At 43.0% G+C, this 15,867-nt stretch overlaps 1 protein-coding gene across 1 annotated transcript in view; it reads left to right on the forward strand.

Annotated features, from left to right (window-relative positions):
• The window catches only part of ITGA1 (integrin subunit alpha 1), a 409,880-nt gene that overhangs the window by 322,954 nt on the left and 71,059 nt on the right, over positions 1-15,867 (forward strand). The window contains 4 exon segments of the mRNA XM_030193116.1: positions 3,042-3,060; positions 3,063-3,119; positions 3,121-3,217; positions 13,238-13,374. Coding sequence (XP_030048976.1) covers positions 3,042-3,060; positions 3,063-3,119; positions 3,121-3,217; positions 13,238-13,374 — 310 coding nt within the window.

Below are 15,867 nucleotides of genomic sequence, written 5' to 3' on the forward strand. Positions count from 1 at the left end.
TCTCTTCCCTCCATCAATGTGCATCTCCTCCTGTTTTCCCTCCCCTCCATCCATGACTAGTATTCTCCTGTCACCCCTCCCCTCCATCCATGTGCATCTTCTTCCTCTGTCTTTCTGGCCCTCCATCCATGTCCAGCATTTTTTCTCTCTCCCTTTTCCTCCATCCGTGTGCATCTCCTTCCTCTGTCTGTCTGTCTTTCCTTCCCTCCATCCCTATCCAACATTTCTCCTCTTCTCTGTCCTCCACTCCCCCATCCATGTCCAGCATTTCTCCGCTCTCCCCTCCATGTGCATCTCCTTCCTGTCTTCCCTCCCTTCCATCCATGTCCAGCAACTCTCCTCTCTCCCCTGCCCTCACCTCCATCCACCCATGTCCAGCAACTCTCCTCTCTCCCCTGCCCTCACCTCCATCCACCCATGTCCAGCAACTCTCCTCTCTCCCCTGCCCTCACCTCCATCCACCCATGTCCAGCAACTCTCCTCTCTCCCCTGCCCTCACCTCCATTCACCCATGTCCAGCAACTCTCCTCTCTCCCCTTCCCTCACCTCCATCCACCCATGTCCGGCAACTCTCCCTCTCTCCCCTGCCCTCACCTCCATCCACCCATGTCCAGCAACTCTCCTCTCTCGCCTGCTCTCTCCATCCATCCACCCATGTCCAGCAACTGTCCTCTCTCCCCTGCTCTCTTCATCCATCCATATCAAGCAATTCTCCTCTCTCCCCTGCCCTCCCCTCCATGTCCAACGATTTCTCCTCTGCCCTCCCCTCCCGCTCCCATCCATGTCCAGTGATTCTCCTTTGGCCCCTGTCCTCCCCTCCCATCCATGCCCAGTGACTCACCCCAGCTCCCACCTGCTCCCCTTTTCAGCCCCGAGTTCCGGTTCCACCCCAGCCCCACCTGCCCGCCCTCTTCTCCCCCAACATCCCCATTTTTGTTCCTGACGCCCTGCAGGGTTTAAATCTTTTATTTTACCTCAGTCGCAGCGTTGGCGGCCGCTCAGTGAAAGCAGCAGGCTGGCTCGACGTCTCTAACCTTCCCTTCCCTCAGTGTCCCGCCCTCGCGGAAAGAGGAAATTACATCAGAAGAAGGCGGGACACTGAGAGGGAAGGGAAGGCTAGAGACGATGAGGCTGCCTGCTGCTTTCACTGACGTGGCTGCCGCCACTGTGACTGAGGTAAAGTAAAAGATTTAAATCCCCTAGGGCGACAGGAATGAAAGGAGAGCTGTCGGGGATCTGAGGGCAGGCAGGTGGGAACCTAGAGCTGCCTGTAGGTGAGTTCCCGGGCGGTGGTACGCATGGCTTGTGGCACCCTCCAGAGGTTGGTGCCCCCCTGCCATGCTTACCACGCTTACTAGGTTCCACTGGCCCTGACTGGGTTGGGGGGGGCAAGGTTCCAGTAAACCATTCCAGTTTTCCAAGTTTATTTTCATTTAATACCCTGCCTAAGGGAAAGACCTTCTAAGTGGCTTACATCAATACATCTAAACAGTACCAGAAAAGTCAGAGAAAAAGTTAACAATTCCAAAGGAAGAAAATAAAAACAGGAAAGTGTCAGTGGCAGAGATCCTGGCCTGTCTCTTAACAGCAGTACCCTGAAATACTGGCAAATCAGAGTTGAGATTGTGATAAATTAAAAGCATCACAAAGCAAATATGTTTTAAGACGGGCCTTATATTGAGAAAGTGAGGATTCCAATTGTAAGAGGCAAGAAGGGCATTCCACAACCATTCGTAACTTGGGCTGATTGCCCTTTGTGGGCATGTCCCAGTAGGTTACTCGGATTTCTCACATGTTGGGAACTTGGTTGCGACCTTGGGAATAAAGCTATCAAATATAGCACCCATGCAGCTGAAGAAGCATAAATACATACAGAAGGTGGAGCTGTGGAGGGCTGATAAGTGAATGCAGCAAAGCTCAAAGCCCGATGAGTCATCAGGATGTTGAGCAGTGCATCTACTCAGTGGCAGAGCACCTGTGCTAGTAGACATTCATCATGGCAATTTCACAGCTATACTCTCACTTCTGATGCTGTTGCAATAGCCTGTTTTTTCCAGAACAATTTATTTTCAGCAATGTAACCTTGTCTCAGAAAAAATTAACCGTCATAGAGGCCAGTGCAGTAAAGCATGGAAACACATGCAAACCTTAGCATGGATAAGGCTCACATCAGAAAACTGATGTGATTGTAATAATGGGGCACTCAACAAATAACCCATCTATTAACCTTCATTACACATTTTGAATAGGTTACAGATCTTTAGTAAATTAGCCTAATAGATCAGAAGTCTTTTTTTTTTTTCATTTTTATTTTATTAATAAATTTCAGTATTTCACTACACAGTGTAAATATGCAATCGGCATTATTATACAAATGAAATTCAAGATGCTATTAAAGTAACAAAAAAATTCTTAACAGCCTATTTGTCCACAAGCAAAGAAATTAAGTTCCAAGAATTCAAAAGTCTAAAAAGAATTAAAGAAATTTTAGCGGTTGCTACCATCGGGTCACCGACCCTAGCCTGCTATTTAGGGAGGGCATACAACATTCACATCAACTCTAGCATCAAGAAATTCTTTAAACTGTTTGGGTCTACAAACTGAAACTGTTTACCCTCAAGCAATACATTACAAATACAAGGAAATCGTAATACAAAGTTTACTCCCAGTGCCAACGCTCTAGGGCGCTGCTCCAAAAAAAGCCCTGCGCCTTACTTGTGTAGGCCTCGAGAGATCTGGAAAAATTCGAACCTTTGAGCCCAAAACAAGTTTTCTAAGTGTCTTAAGGAAAGTCTTAAAACAGCATTGCGGTCAGGCTCCAGTACAAAAGTGACCAATAGATCAGAAGTCTTTCTATTAGTAGACAAAATTACATCTTCCGTCTGTGGTATGTTTTAGCTGCAGTATAAGAGAGCAAAGTGAATTGCCCACTCAACTCCAGATTAGTTATGATGCGTATGTATGTTTTCACAGTTTCTTAATTTTGAAAAGAAATGTTCAGCTAATTTAAATTTCTCCTTTGTTTCGCAATGCTCTTGTAGGTCTCGTGATGTGGCTGAAGAGTTCATGTAACCATCAGTTTCATCCCCAATACAATTAATATTCAGAAGAAAAATTGCCAAAGTTTATGGCAAGGAGACAGTATGCATTAATGCTACCATTTGTTTTAAAGTCAAATTAAAGTCTACTGAGGACACAGACTATAAACTGGTATGTGGTTTTCTTTTTTAAATGTTATGTATATTGCATAACTCTTTGGGTTTTAGTACAAAAGTGTCAAGTTTCTCATGAACAAGGGCACCTTTTCTATCGCTTATAGTGCACTAATGGGCATTTAGTATCCATTGCTGCCATGCCCATAAGAATACAATGGTCTATGGCATCCATGCACTCCAAGCTAAGTGTTGGTACAAGTGACTCTTATATTGATCCTCTATGCTGCTTCTGAGCAGTCATCAGATTTTGAAGCCCTAATGGAGTTCATGTAAGAATCTGCAGTCTTGCAGTAGTCATTCCTTATGAAATTCACTTCTCCATAGCGCATACTTATCATTCAACTGAGTCAATCAATGGCAGAGTAAATGCAGTGTGCAAAGCCTCAAGTGTACCATGTGAACATGAGTGGACATGTATAGATGATGTGTTCCATAATTTCATTGACTCCCCCCTACCCCAATAGGGGCAGTGCAGATCACTCGATTCCTTCTGACAAAAACGTATTCGTCAATTGTTTTTAAAAAAACATTAGTTTTTATAACTTTGATACCTTTGTAACAATCATCATACACAGAGCATTTCCCTGAATAGAGCTGACAGAATCACAACATGGTCAGTGAAGCCACCTTGGCTCACAAATTGAAAAGGGCAGCATATAATCTGACAACCTAACAGCTCTGTGTACAATCCTTGTATTTGTCAGACTTGGTGAATAGGAATACTAAAATTGTGTAAGAAATAAATATGTATTTCTTAGGAAAACTTAATAAACCACCTTTCTATAAATTTTTAGGCTGACCTCTGCTCAGGATAGAGTAATTCATTATTAGCTTTCTTATAATTATGGCTTCTGATTTTGGATAAAACAACAACAAAAAAGACACATACACAGACCACTGAGATAAAATTGGCATATTCAGTTTTATCTGATAGTTCATAATTTATAGATTATTTTTTCTTACTATACCAACTGTACTGCAAAACAGACCAAAGCGGTGCACATACTCCAACAATTTAAATAGAACAGAAACAAACATCCGCACAGCAAATAACATCAAAAGACTAAGGGCCCCTTTTACCAAGCCCTTTTACACACATGCCAAGGCCCCCTTTTACCTCAGCTGGTAAAAGGGAAGCCTCGCTTTCCTACAGGAAATGCTGTGCGGCAAGTAAAGCACTTGCCAAACGGCATTTCGGGGAGGGGAACCCTTACCGTCACCCACTGAGGTGGCGGTAAGGGCTCCCATGTTAACTCAGCGGTAACCAGGCATTGCGCGGCACTGCCCGATCACCGCCAGGTACACTCCGGCGCTACAAAAATAAATACATTGTTGTGAAATGACGGCACACTAGGGGTGGGAAGTACCTCCAGGCTGCTGCGGTAGCCTTGCGGTACTTCCTGTATAGCGAGTGGTAAACCCGCGTTGGGCTTACCGCTGCATAGTAAAAGGAGCCCTAAGTTTAGGTGCATGTACAATGTCGGAAAATCACACAGATAGTACCTAGGGTCCCGAGCTAAGCAGTCCCAAATGAAGGAATAATGCCAATGTGGAAATATATTTATTATTTATTATAAAATAATAAAATAACACATATGGTAAGCAAAATACAAAAATATACTGATCACAAAAATATACTGAGGATTACACAAAATAGATTTATGTTTTTTTATACAGTGGTGGAAATAAGTATTTGATCCCTTGCTGATTTTGTAAGTTTGCCCACTGACAAAGACATGAGCAGCCCATAATTGAAGGGTAGGTTATTGGTAACAGTGAGAGATAGCACATCACAAATTAAATCCGTAAAATCACATTGTGGAAAGTATATGAATTTATTTGCATTCTGCAGAGGGAAATAAGTATTGATCCCCCACCAACCAGTAAGAGATCTGGCCCCTACAGACCAGGTAGATGCTCCAAATCAACTCGTTACCTGCATGACAGACAGCTGTCGGCAATGGTCACCTGTATGAAGACACTTGTCCACAGGACTCAGTGAATCAGTCAGACTCTAACCTCTACAAAATGGCCAAGAGCAAGGAGCTGTCTAAGGATGTCAGGGACAAGATCATACACCTGCACAAGGCTGGAATGGGCTACAAAACCTCAGTAAGACGCTGGGCGAGAAGGAGACAACTGTTGTGCCATAGTAGAAAATGGAAGAAGTACAAAATGACTGTCAATCGACAAAGATCTGGGGCTCCACGCAAAATCTCACCTCGTGGGGTATCCTTGATCATGAGGAAGGTTAGAAATCAGCCTACAACTACAAGGGGGGAACTTGTCAATGATCTCAAGGCAGCTGGGACCACTGTCACCACGAAAACCATTGGTAACCACATTACGACATAACGGATTGCAATCCTGCAGTGCCCGCAAGGTCCCCCTGCTCCGGAAGGCACATGTGACGGCCCGTCTGAAGTTTGCCAGTGAACACTGGATGATGCCGAGAGTGATTGGGAGAAGGTGCTGTGGTCAGATGAGACAAAAATTGAGCTCTTTGGCATGAACTCAACTCGCCGTGTTTGGAGGAAGAGAAATGCTGCCTATGACCCAAAGAACACCGTCCCCACTGTCAAGCATGGAGGTGGAAATGTTATGTTTTGGGGGTGTTTCTCTGCTAAGGGCACAGGACTACTTCACGCAATCAATGGGAGAATGGATGGGCCATGTACCGTACAATTCTGAGTGACAACCTCCTTCCCTCCGCCAGGGCTTAAAAATGGGTCGTGGCTGGGTCTTCCAGCACGACAATGACCCAAAACATACAGCCAAGGCAACAAAGAGTGGCTCAGGAAGAAGCACATTAGGGTCATGGAGTGGCCTAGCCAGTCACCAGACCTTAATCCCATTGAAAACTTATGGAGGGAGCTGAAGCTGCGAGTTGCCAAGCGACAGCCCAGAACTCTTAATGATTTAGAGATGATCTGCAAAGAGGAGTGGACCAAAATTCCTCCTGACATGTGTGCAAACCTCATCATCAACTACAGAAGACGTCTGACCGCTGTGCTTGCCAACAAGGGTTTTGCCACCAAGTATTAGGTCTTGTTTGCCAGAGGGATTAAATACTTATTTCCCTCTGCAGAATGCAAATAAATTCATATACTTTCCACAATGTGATTTTCCGGATTTAATTTGTGATGTGCTATCTCTCACTGTTACCAATAACCTACCCTTCAATTATGGGCTGCTCATGTCTTTGTCAGTGGGCAAACTTACAAAATCAGCAAGGGATCAAATACTTATTTCCACCACTGTATATATATATATATATATATATATATATATATATATATATGATTACACAACTACAGTACTTTCCTGAGAAGAAGTTAGAACTTAGCCAGCAATATTAGGCTATAGATCGTGTGTCTGAGTTATAACCAATCCTTCGCTAGCAAAAGACCAGAAACTGGTCAACCCTGAACCATAAAGAAAATCCCTTTCTCTAGCTTATTGAGATCCGCAGCCTCTGCTTCAGATGGGGTGATGAATTGGTCACTCCTTCAGGGCTGTAGCTGATCCCACCGAACCCCTGTAATCAGGCCTTAGTCCGATGAGACCTTGCCCTGCAGAGGCAGTTAGATTCAGTCTGGCAGAAGCTACAAATCCGCTCCTGAATCTTTCCTTCTGCTGAACTTAGCAAAGAAAGATACAGTTCATAGGTGTTACTGACAGTTCAGTCCCTCTCCTCAGAGAGATACATACACAATCAGATCTTCTTTCCCTCTCCCTTTGCCCAACTTCACTTCACCAGGCCATTGACAGGTGCCAATCCGGGACCAATCAGGAACCGTATACATTAGTCCAACAGGTGTCATTCAGTCACCACAATGAGGGGCCTTTGGGTTTCCAGAGGGACCACCTTAACCTTATCAGTAGTAGTCTCTCACAACGAGGTGAATAACAATTATGACCTCATCCCTGGCTTTCTGTGAAACACTCTCCTTCACAGCTTCACACGAGATACTGGAGGGTTCTATGTGCCTATAAAGCTCTCTCCTCTGTAGTTTTCCAGGCCATAAACCGGATGGCAAATGCAAGTAAACAGCATGTTCTTGAATGATGTCAGCTGGCACAATAATTGGCTTTAGGAAATCATGCAGAATCCATGTTGGTATTGTTCACAAAAAAATGGTTCATTGCCTATCAAAGATAAGATACAGGGAATTCCCCTAAATAAGAACAACAGTAACATCCTCAGAATCTTAATACGTACTCATATACAGTGAAACCTCGGTTTTCGTTGACTTTGGTTATCGTCGGTTTCGGTTTTCGCTGATTTTTTCAGTGAAAAATTTGTCACGGATTTCGTTGGTTGCCTCGGTTTTCGCTGCTAATTTTGCAAAAACAAAGGGCAACCCATGCGTTCTCCTGCTCATTGGATTTGCATTGATTCATATGGAAATAATTGCCTCGATTTTCGCCTGTTTCGGTTTTCGTTGATTGTTTTCGGACGGATTATCAATGAAAACAGAAGTATCACTGTATATTAAATAAAATCACTATCAATCTGAACAAAGACAGTGTACCAATGAACTTAACAAGATATTAAACAAAAACAAGATAACATGGAATCCAAGTTTGAAAGAAGTGACCAAAACCAGGCTAGCATTGACTCGCTAGCCCAACCTCTGTTGTTCTGAGATTGCATTTTGCATGAGCTGGCAGTAACTGGGTTAACTCCTACTGCTATAAGGAATTATGGGAAACTTCTCTGTTCCCATTCAGTGTGTATGAGGATTTGTGATTCTGAGATTGCAGCAGGAACAGGGAAGGTCCTATATTCTCTGGTATGAAAGAAAAACACCCCCCCACCCCCCCATGCTGATTGCTAAGGTGACAAAGGAGAAAAGTTACATAGCAGAGAAACAGAGAGTTGTTCAGCTGCCAAGCGGAAGACAGGCAAATCTGATGATTTTCAGCTACTCCAGTGCTGAAATACAGGGGGCAATTCTATAAAGGGTGTTAAAAGTGAGTCATCTAGGTGCTGAGCTAGTGTTCTTGAACAGATTTGTGTGCAAAATCCATTATAGAATACTAGCATAAATCAGACAATTAGATGCCTAAATTTAGATATCATTACTTACACTTGATCTGTGGCAGGTGAAAAAGGGCGTACCTAATTGCAGCAGTTAGACCCCTAATTGACAATACTCAATAACGCACACACTTGAATAGTCAGAATGCCCATGACCTGCCCATGTCCCTCCCATGTAAACGCCCCTTTGCAGTTACACACTACAAAGGGTCAAAGGGGATCATGGACTTGATGTACCGCCTTTTTGTGGTGCAACCAAGCAGTTTATATATTTTATGCAGGTACTTGCTCTGTCCCTACTGGGCTCACAATCTGTTTTTGTACTGCAGCAAGTGGAGGGTTAAGTGACTTGCCCAGGGTCACAAGAAGCTGTAGTGAGAATTGAATCCAGTTCCCCAACTCAGCCCACTGCATTAATTGTTAGACTACTCCTCCACGTCATCATTTAGGTACCAAGTTATACAATAGTACCTAAATATTCTTAGGTGCCCTAACTGCTGTTTCACTCCGGTTTTGGTGCATAACTTCTGTTAACCTCTATTTGAACCAATTTGGCACCTAACTTTTGTTGCTAAATCGGTGGTAAAATGGTAGTTAGTCACCAAGTTATAGAATAGCGCCTAAGTGTTTCTAACGTGTAACTGCAGTGGGGGTGTTAAGATATGGGGCATAGGTGGGTCATGGGCATTCTGATTATATAAGCGCATGGTTTAGTGAAGACTGTTAGGAGCCTAACTGCTGTTTTAGGCATCCCAATTTACACCTGCCATAGAGCAAGCATAAGTGGTGGCTCTAATTGCTGACTTTCGCTAGTATGCTATATAGATTAGGTGCACAAATTTGCCATTATGGGATACTAGCTTAGCGCCTAGATATGGGCTTTTTAGCGCCCTTTATAGAATTACTCCTAAAAGTTTGTTTATATTAAAATTTACTCTCCCGCCTTTACTGTTCAAAACAGTCAAAGTGGTTTACACAAAGAAAATAGCAGCAAAAATAAATAAAAACAAAACATAAAAAATTACAAAACAAACTAGTATAATAATGAAGTTCTCATATAATAAACTAATTTATAAAAAGCCTGTATGTATTTACCTGCCCACTTATCTAACCTGCTATTTTATATTTATGTAAATAATGCTTTATGCTGATTTGTTTGTTTTTGTAACCAGTAACAGAGTCAAGGGAGGTCATCCCCGATTCCCTCCGGTGGTCATCTGGTCAGTTGGGGCACTTTTTTGGGACTTGGACCTGAAAAAAAAGGGTCCAAATAAAGCGGACCAAATTCTCATGACGGCAGTGGCGTTCCTAGGGGGGCGGGTAGGTGCGGTCTGCCCTGGGTGCACGCCGCTGGGGGAGTTCCGCGCGCACGCCTGTCCTCCGTTGTTCCATGCTTCTTCTCTGCCCCGGAACAGGTTACTTCCTGTTCTGGGGCAGAGAAGAAGCATGGAACAACGGAGGACAGGCGCGCGCGGCACCCCCCCAGCGGCGTGCACCCGGGGGGGGGGGGGGTCCTTCACTTATCTGGTTAAGGGTTGAATATGAGCCTTTACCAGATAAGTACTGTCCACCTGCACATATTCGGATATTAAATGCCAGTGCCTGGAGTGGAATTGAATATCTGGACATAAAGCCAGCAACAGATTAAAAAAAAAATCACTTGCTGCTGTCTGCTGAATATTTACCCCTTAGTTTTCTGTGCTGCTTTCTTCAGTTAGAAGTACTAGAATGCTCTACATTTTGAACTCCCACCTTCAAACATTCAGCGCTATTTAACTAGCTAGACCGGCTGCTGACTGGTTAAATAGTGCTTAACCAGCTATCCCCCACTGAATATCCCCAGGTAGCAGATTATAGCTAGTTATATTGCCCGATACAACTGGCTGGTTTAGTGGACATATTTGGCCATGTGAAAAGGTGGGATATATTTGACCGGTTTAAAGTTAACCGGCTAAATATTGACTTAACCGGTTATCTTTAAACTGGCCAGAAATAAACCAAATATTCAATGCCAGTCACCGGAAATGGCTCGGCATTGAATATCCAGGTCCAGCACCATTCTTGGGAGTTAGCCGGTCTAACTCCTGTGGTTTGAATATTGGCCCCCCCAGTATATATGCACTACAGTTCCTTCCAAATGTAGCTGATGGGCATAAAAGAGAGCCTAATTTGCTTGCCCTATGTGAAATGTATTTGTTGCTTATTGAGCAAAATGTGCAGTTCAAGGTTTTGTATATTTTTTTTTAATTTTTTTTGTTACATTTGTACCCCGCAATTTCCCACTCATGGCAGGCTCAATGCGGCTTACATATTGTATACAGGTACTTATTTGTACCTGGGGCAATGGAGGGTTAAGTGACTTGCCCAGAGTCACAAGGAGCTGCCTGTGCCTGAAGTGGAAATCGAACTCAGTTCCTCAGTTTCCCAGGACCAAAGTCCACCACTCTAACCACTAGGCCACTCCTCCACATCAGTCATAAAGTAATAAGCGGGCAGTTATATAAGTGGACGCTTTCAGGTAGGTGTGCAGATGCCATGCACTGAGCACTAATTCTGCAATGTTATCTGTGGGCCAGGATACCATTACAGACTACTAGCATAAGTTGGCATTGGCGTGTCTAAAGTTAGGGGTGGTCATTTAAGGTCAATGGCTGCCTTAAATAGGGATGCCTAAGTGTTCAGTTTTACCCATGTAGCTTTTAGTATTATGTGAGTTATGTGTGTAAATTGGAGACACACCCATGCCCCTCTGCTCATGCATATACACTATTGCAGATGTGCACTAAAGCACTTGTACACTACCAGGTAGAATAGTGCCACTATTCTGTGCACTTAGCCATGCAAGTCGCACATAACTATGTGTGGCCAGTTATAGAATTGTCCGTCACACCAGTTAGTTTGGTCCTACTTATCTGAGCGACTGTCTGATGATATGTCATTCATTTATGGTTTTAACTGCGTTTTTCAGACTGAGATTGACTATAGAAAAATGTCAGTACACTTTTAGGTTTTATGGAAATTATTAATCTTTTGAAGAATATTCCCTTCTGCTGTTCTGATGGGAGTTCACACTTGGGGGGGGGGGGTCTTTTATGAAGCAGTGGTAAGCCCAATGCAGGCTTACTTCTTGCTAATTCAGAACTACCCCTGGGCTACCGCAGCAGCCCAGTGGTAGTTCCCACCCCCAGCATGCACCACTTCATGTTGCCCAGTTACTGCCAGATTAGCGCGGGAGCCCTTACCACCAAGTGTACCCTCCCCCAAAAATGGCCGCTCAGCAAGTGGTTCACTTGCCGCACAGCCATTAAAAAAAAAAAAAAAAGACATCCTTTTACCTGTTGCGGTAAAAGGGGGGCTCAGCATTCATCAAAAACATGCAGGCCCCCTTTTACCACAGCTTGATAAAAGGACTCCTGAATAAAATGGCAAAATTCTATAGAACATTGCAGTTCTGTGCAGCTTGCCTTTTTGACACTGAGAGCTGTGACACCGCTCTGCTGTGATTTATGAGGGGCGGTTAATCAAATCTAATTAATGTCAACATTTTGAAACCACATAGATTTACAAAGTTCCATAATAACATCCATAACTTTGTAAGTCTATGTGCTTTGAAAATGAGCCTCATTGTGCTGCTTGTGTCTGTTGACTCTGTGCATGATAATTATGGTCCTGGTTTGCTCTCCAGAATTAGCTGTACAGTATCTTAGGTTTGAGAGCATCAACATCAAATCAGTGATATAATTTGAGTATAAGGCGATGTGTTAGATTCAAATAGAAATAAAACAGACTGAAAAAAGAATAAAGAAAAGGAGATACCTTTTTTATTGGACTTAATGGACCTAATATTCAAAGCAATTTAACCGGGCAAGAGAGGCTCCTGCCCAGTTAATTTGTATCTGACCACCTAAGTGGTGATATTCAGTGGCACTTAACTGGACAGTGCCACAGAATATCACCACAGACCACCCCTGCACTGTTCAATTAGTGCTGGAGCAGAGCTTTGGCGGAGCATGGGAGGAGCCAGGACCTAACTGGTTAGTGGCCATATTCAGGCCGCTAACTAGTAAGCGGTAAGGTAAAGTTAGGACAGCAAAAAGGCTGAATATTGGCCGGTGCCTAGTTAGCTTCCGGGTTGCGGCACTAGTTGTTCTGCCGCCCCCTCCTTCTCCCATGACCCCAATCCCTCTTCCCTCCCACCCCTCATGTATTTCAAGGCCCATTGAGCCCCCCCCCCCCCCCAGCCTACTTGTAAATATCTGATGGTCCAGTAGGGTTCCATTGGGCAGGAGTGATGCTCAGCCAGTATAAAATGGCTACCGTGACCTCTAGCAGAAGCCTTGTGATACTAGGAAGTAGTGTGCATCATTCCTGTCCATACAACCCCACTGGACCACCAGGTATTTACAAGTAGGCCCAGGTGGGGATTAGCAGGGTAGTCTCATTCAGCTCTTAAATACATGTGTGGTGGGAGGGAAAAGGGAAAAGGGAATTGGGGTCATGGGGGAGAGGGGGGTTGTAGAAGCAGAGGGCACCTTATGGGGGGGGGGGGGGTCCTACTAATAAAAGGCATTTAATATCCAGGGTTAAATCTGCCCATTGACTGGAATACATTTTTGATTAGGTTTCAAAGACAATACCTTCTTCAGATCTGTATTGTTAGTCCAATAATTTCTGTTTTATTTCTATTTATTACCTTTAAAAGTGGACTAATACGGCTACCACACTATGTTATCCAAAGGTTTGACTGAACAAGATATTGTTCCTCAAATTGATATTTCTGCAACTCTTTTCTGGTGAATGGTTAACAGCTTTCTTGTCATAGTTAGTGTTTTTTAAATGATACTTTGGCCAGCAAATAGTAGTCGTCATTAAATTTTCATGGTCTGCAGTCTGAGGCACCAGATACCAAAGAAGGATCTTATTCAGTCAGTATATTTGCTGTGTTGTCAGTATTCTAATTGTCTCTTTAATCCTTTAGGCATACAGTACAGAGTTACTTTAGATTCACACAGACAGCTGTCTCGAAGTTTTTTTAATGGAACTCAAGAAAGGAAGATACAAAATAATATAACTATCAAAGGTTCCAATTGCATTGAATACGGCCTCTACATGTTGGCAAGTAAATCATATATAATAGCTACTTTTTAACTGCTTTGTCTGTTGCATTGTATCTATCTTAATAGAGAAGGAAGATAATCATTGCAAAAAATACGCCAACTAGCATCAAGCAGACATGCAGACAAGCAGACATGTCAGCAGGACTGCATGGCTCCGAATCCTAGGGCATAGTGATTCAAAATCCAGTCCTCAAGACTGGTTTTCAGGCTATTCGCAAGGAGCATTGATGAAATACTTCTGCACGTGTAGGATAAGAACTGGTTTAATATGTCTATTCTGTTTCACTAAAAATCAGATTTTTGGAAGACAGGAGGGTTCTTGAGGACAGAATGTAGGAATCACTGCTATTACACTGCGTTTCACTAAACCCTGTTATTTATCACAGGAAATAGCATACACTGTTAGTGCAAGCCTGCGTTAACAGGTAATGTAGATGGACTTAGGGAAAATCCACTGCTTATTTCTAGGATACTACAATAAATAGAAAGAGGAGAAAGTCTTTCAGAATATTTGCAATTAGTGTACAGGTGGAGTCTCATATATTTATTTGCACGAATATTCACATCACTCCCTTGGTGACTCTATTAACGTGCACAGATTTAATCATTGACTGAAACCACCTCCACCCTAAAGTTGCAATTCATTAAACTTAACATACTAAAAAGTGCAAATATATGTAAATATGTGCAAAAAGACACTTAACTTGCGGAGCATATAAACTCCCTTATTCAGATTGAAGTGTGTAGTAGCGGGGGCTTCTACACACTTCAATCTGAATAAGGGAGTTTATATGCTCCGCAAGTTAAGTGTCTTTTTGCACATATTTACATATATTTGCACTTTTTAGTATGTTAAGTTTAATGAATTGCAACTTTAGGGTGGAGGTGGTTTCAGTCAATGATTAAATCTGTGCACGTTAATAGAGTCACCAAGGGAGTGATGTGAATATTCGTGCAAATAAATATATGAGACTCCACCTGTACACTAATTGCAAATATTCTGAAAGACTTTCTCCTCTTTCTATTTATTGTAGTAGCCTATATTATAATAGGAGTAAGTCAAGCCATACAGTTTTTTTGTTTTTGCTATTTCTAGGATAAGCAGCATAAGATGTATTGTACTGTTCTGGGATTTTGCCAGGTACTTTAACCTGGATTGGTCACTGTTGGAAACAGGGTGCTGGGCTTGATAGACCTTCGATCTGTCCCAGTACGGCAATGCTTATGTTCTTATGTTATGACTCGTGGGGCCAGATTCAGTAAATGGTGCCTAAAGTAAGGCGCTGGAAAGAGCCTCACCAAATACATATTCTATAAAGGGTAATCCGTGCCATGCGTGCTATATACAGTAGTGCTAAGCACCAATTCCCTTGCTCAACTTTGAGTGCGAGAGTTTGCCTGCTGAAATCTGGTATAAATCCTCATGCTGAACTAATGGCAGTTGGGTGCGCAAATGACCCTGTTCTGTAACACCCCACCTAAAGTTTTGGAATGGCCTTGACCCACCCATGGTGATGCCCCCTTTATAGTTGCATGTGAGACCCTTTAGGCATGTTGTATTATAGAATTGCCTGCTGGTAGATCCACGTACAAATCTTAATTAGTGACAATTAATGTCAATATTTAACAGCTTGTTAACTGATTAGTTTGTGCGCAGATCTGAGATCTGCACCCAAATGTGGACACCATTTACAGAACCTGGGGGTTGGTGCGGTATCTCCTTTAAGGAGTGGCCTGGTGTGTGCAAATTGTTTTGAGCGCCAGTATTTGCAATGCATTTTTCTATGTAGCATAAAAAAGCATTTCATGGACAACCATGTCAAATCTGTGAATGACGCTCCAAAAATGTATGAGCAATCAGTCGCTCACATACTCTGCTTAGAGGGAACATCGAGTTGGTGTACATCAGTCCCCACCCTGTTTTCCCTCCATGAATAACACAGCATGGAAAGGAAACAGGATGGGGATTGGGCAGGGACAGCACCTTACACTCAAAACTCGGTACAGTACCACATGTTAGCTGTTAATGCATCAGATAATGGAGAACAGTTAATGCCATCTCCATAGGTGGCGTTAAGTTCATCTATGTAACCTGCAGTGTGGTTTTCCCTCAAATTCTATAAAGACAACTAAAAACTAGGTGTGCAGGGGTCATTATGTGCATAACTAAATTAGCTAATTGGTGCTGAATTGACATGAGGTACCAATAATTAGCACTAATTTGTAGTTACGCATGTAAATAGCCTCTACACCTAATCTCTGCAACACAACCAAACTAAAGCACGTAATGGACATAACACAACTCTTCCGTTCTCCGATTCCCTAATGTGGTTGTGCCATATGAACTTGATCTTATCATAACATCACCCTGTATTTTTTCACACCGGAGCCTGCAAAGCTTCTCCGGTACTATGTATGCCACTTTGAGCCTACAAATAGGTGGGAAAATGTGGGATACAAATGTAACAAATAAATAAATAAAATTCTATAA

The sequence above is a fragment of the Microcaecilia unicolor genome, chromosome 2, assembly GCF_901765095.1.
Source record: "Microcaecilia unicolor chromosome 2, aMicUni1.1, whole genome shotgun sequence".
NCBI lineage: Eukaryota > Metazoa > Chordata > Amphibia > Gymnophiona > Siphonopidae > Microcaecilia > Microcaecilia unicolor.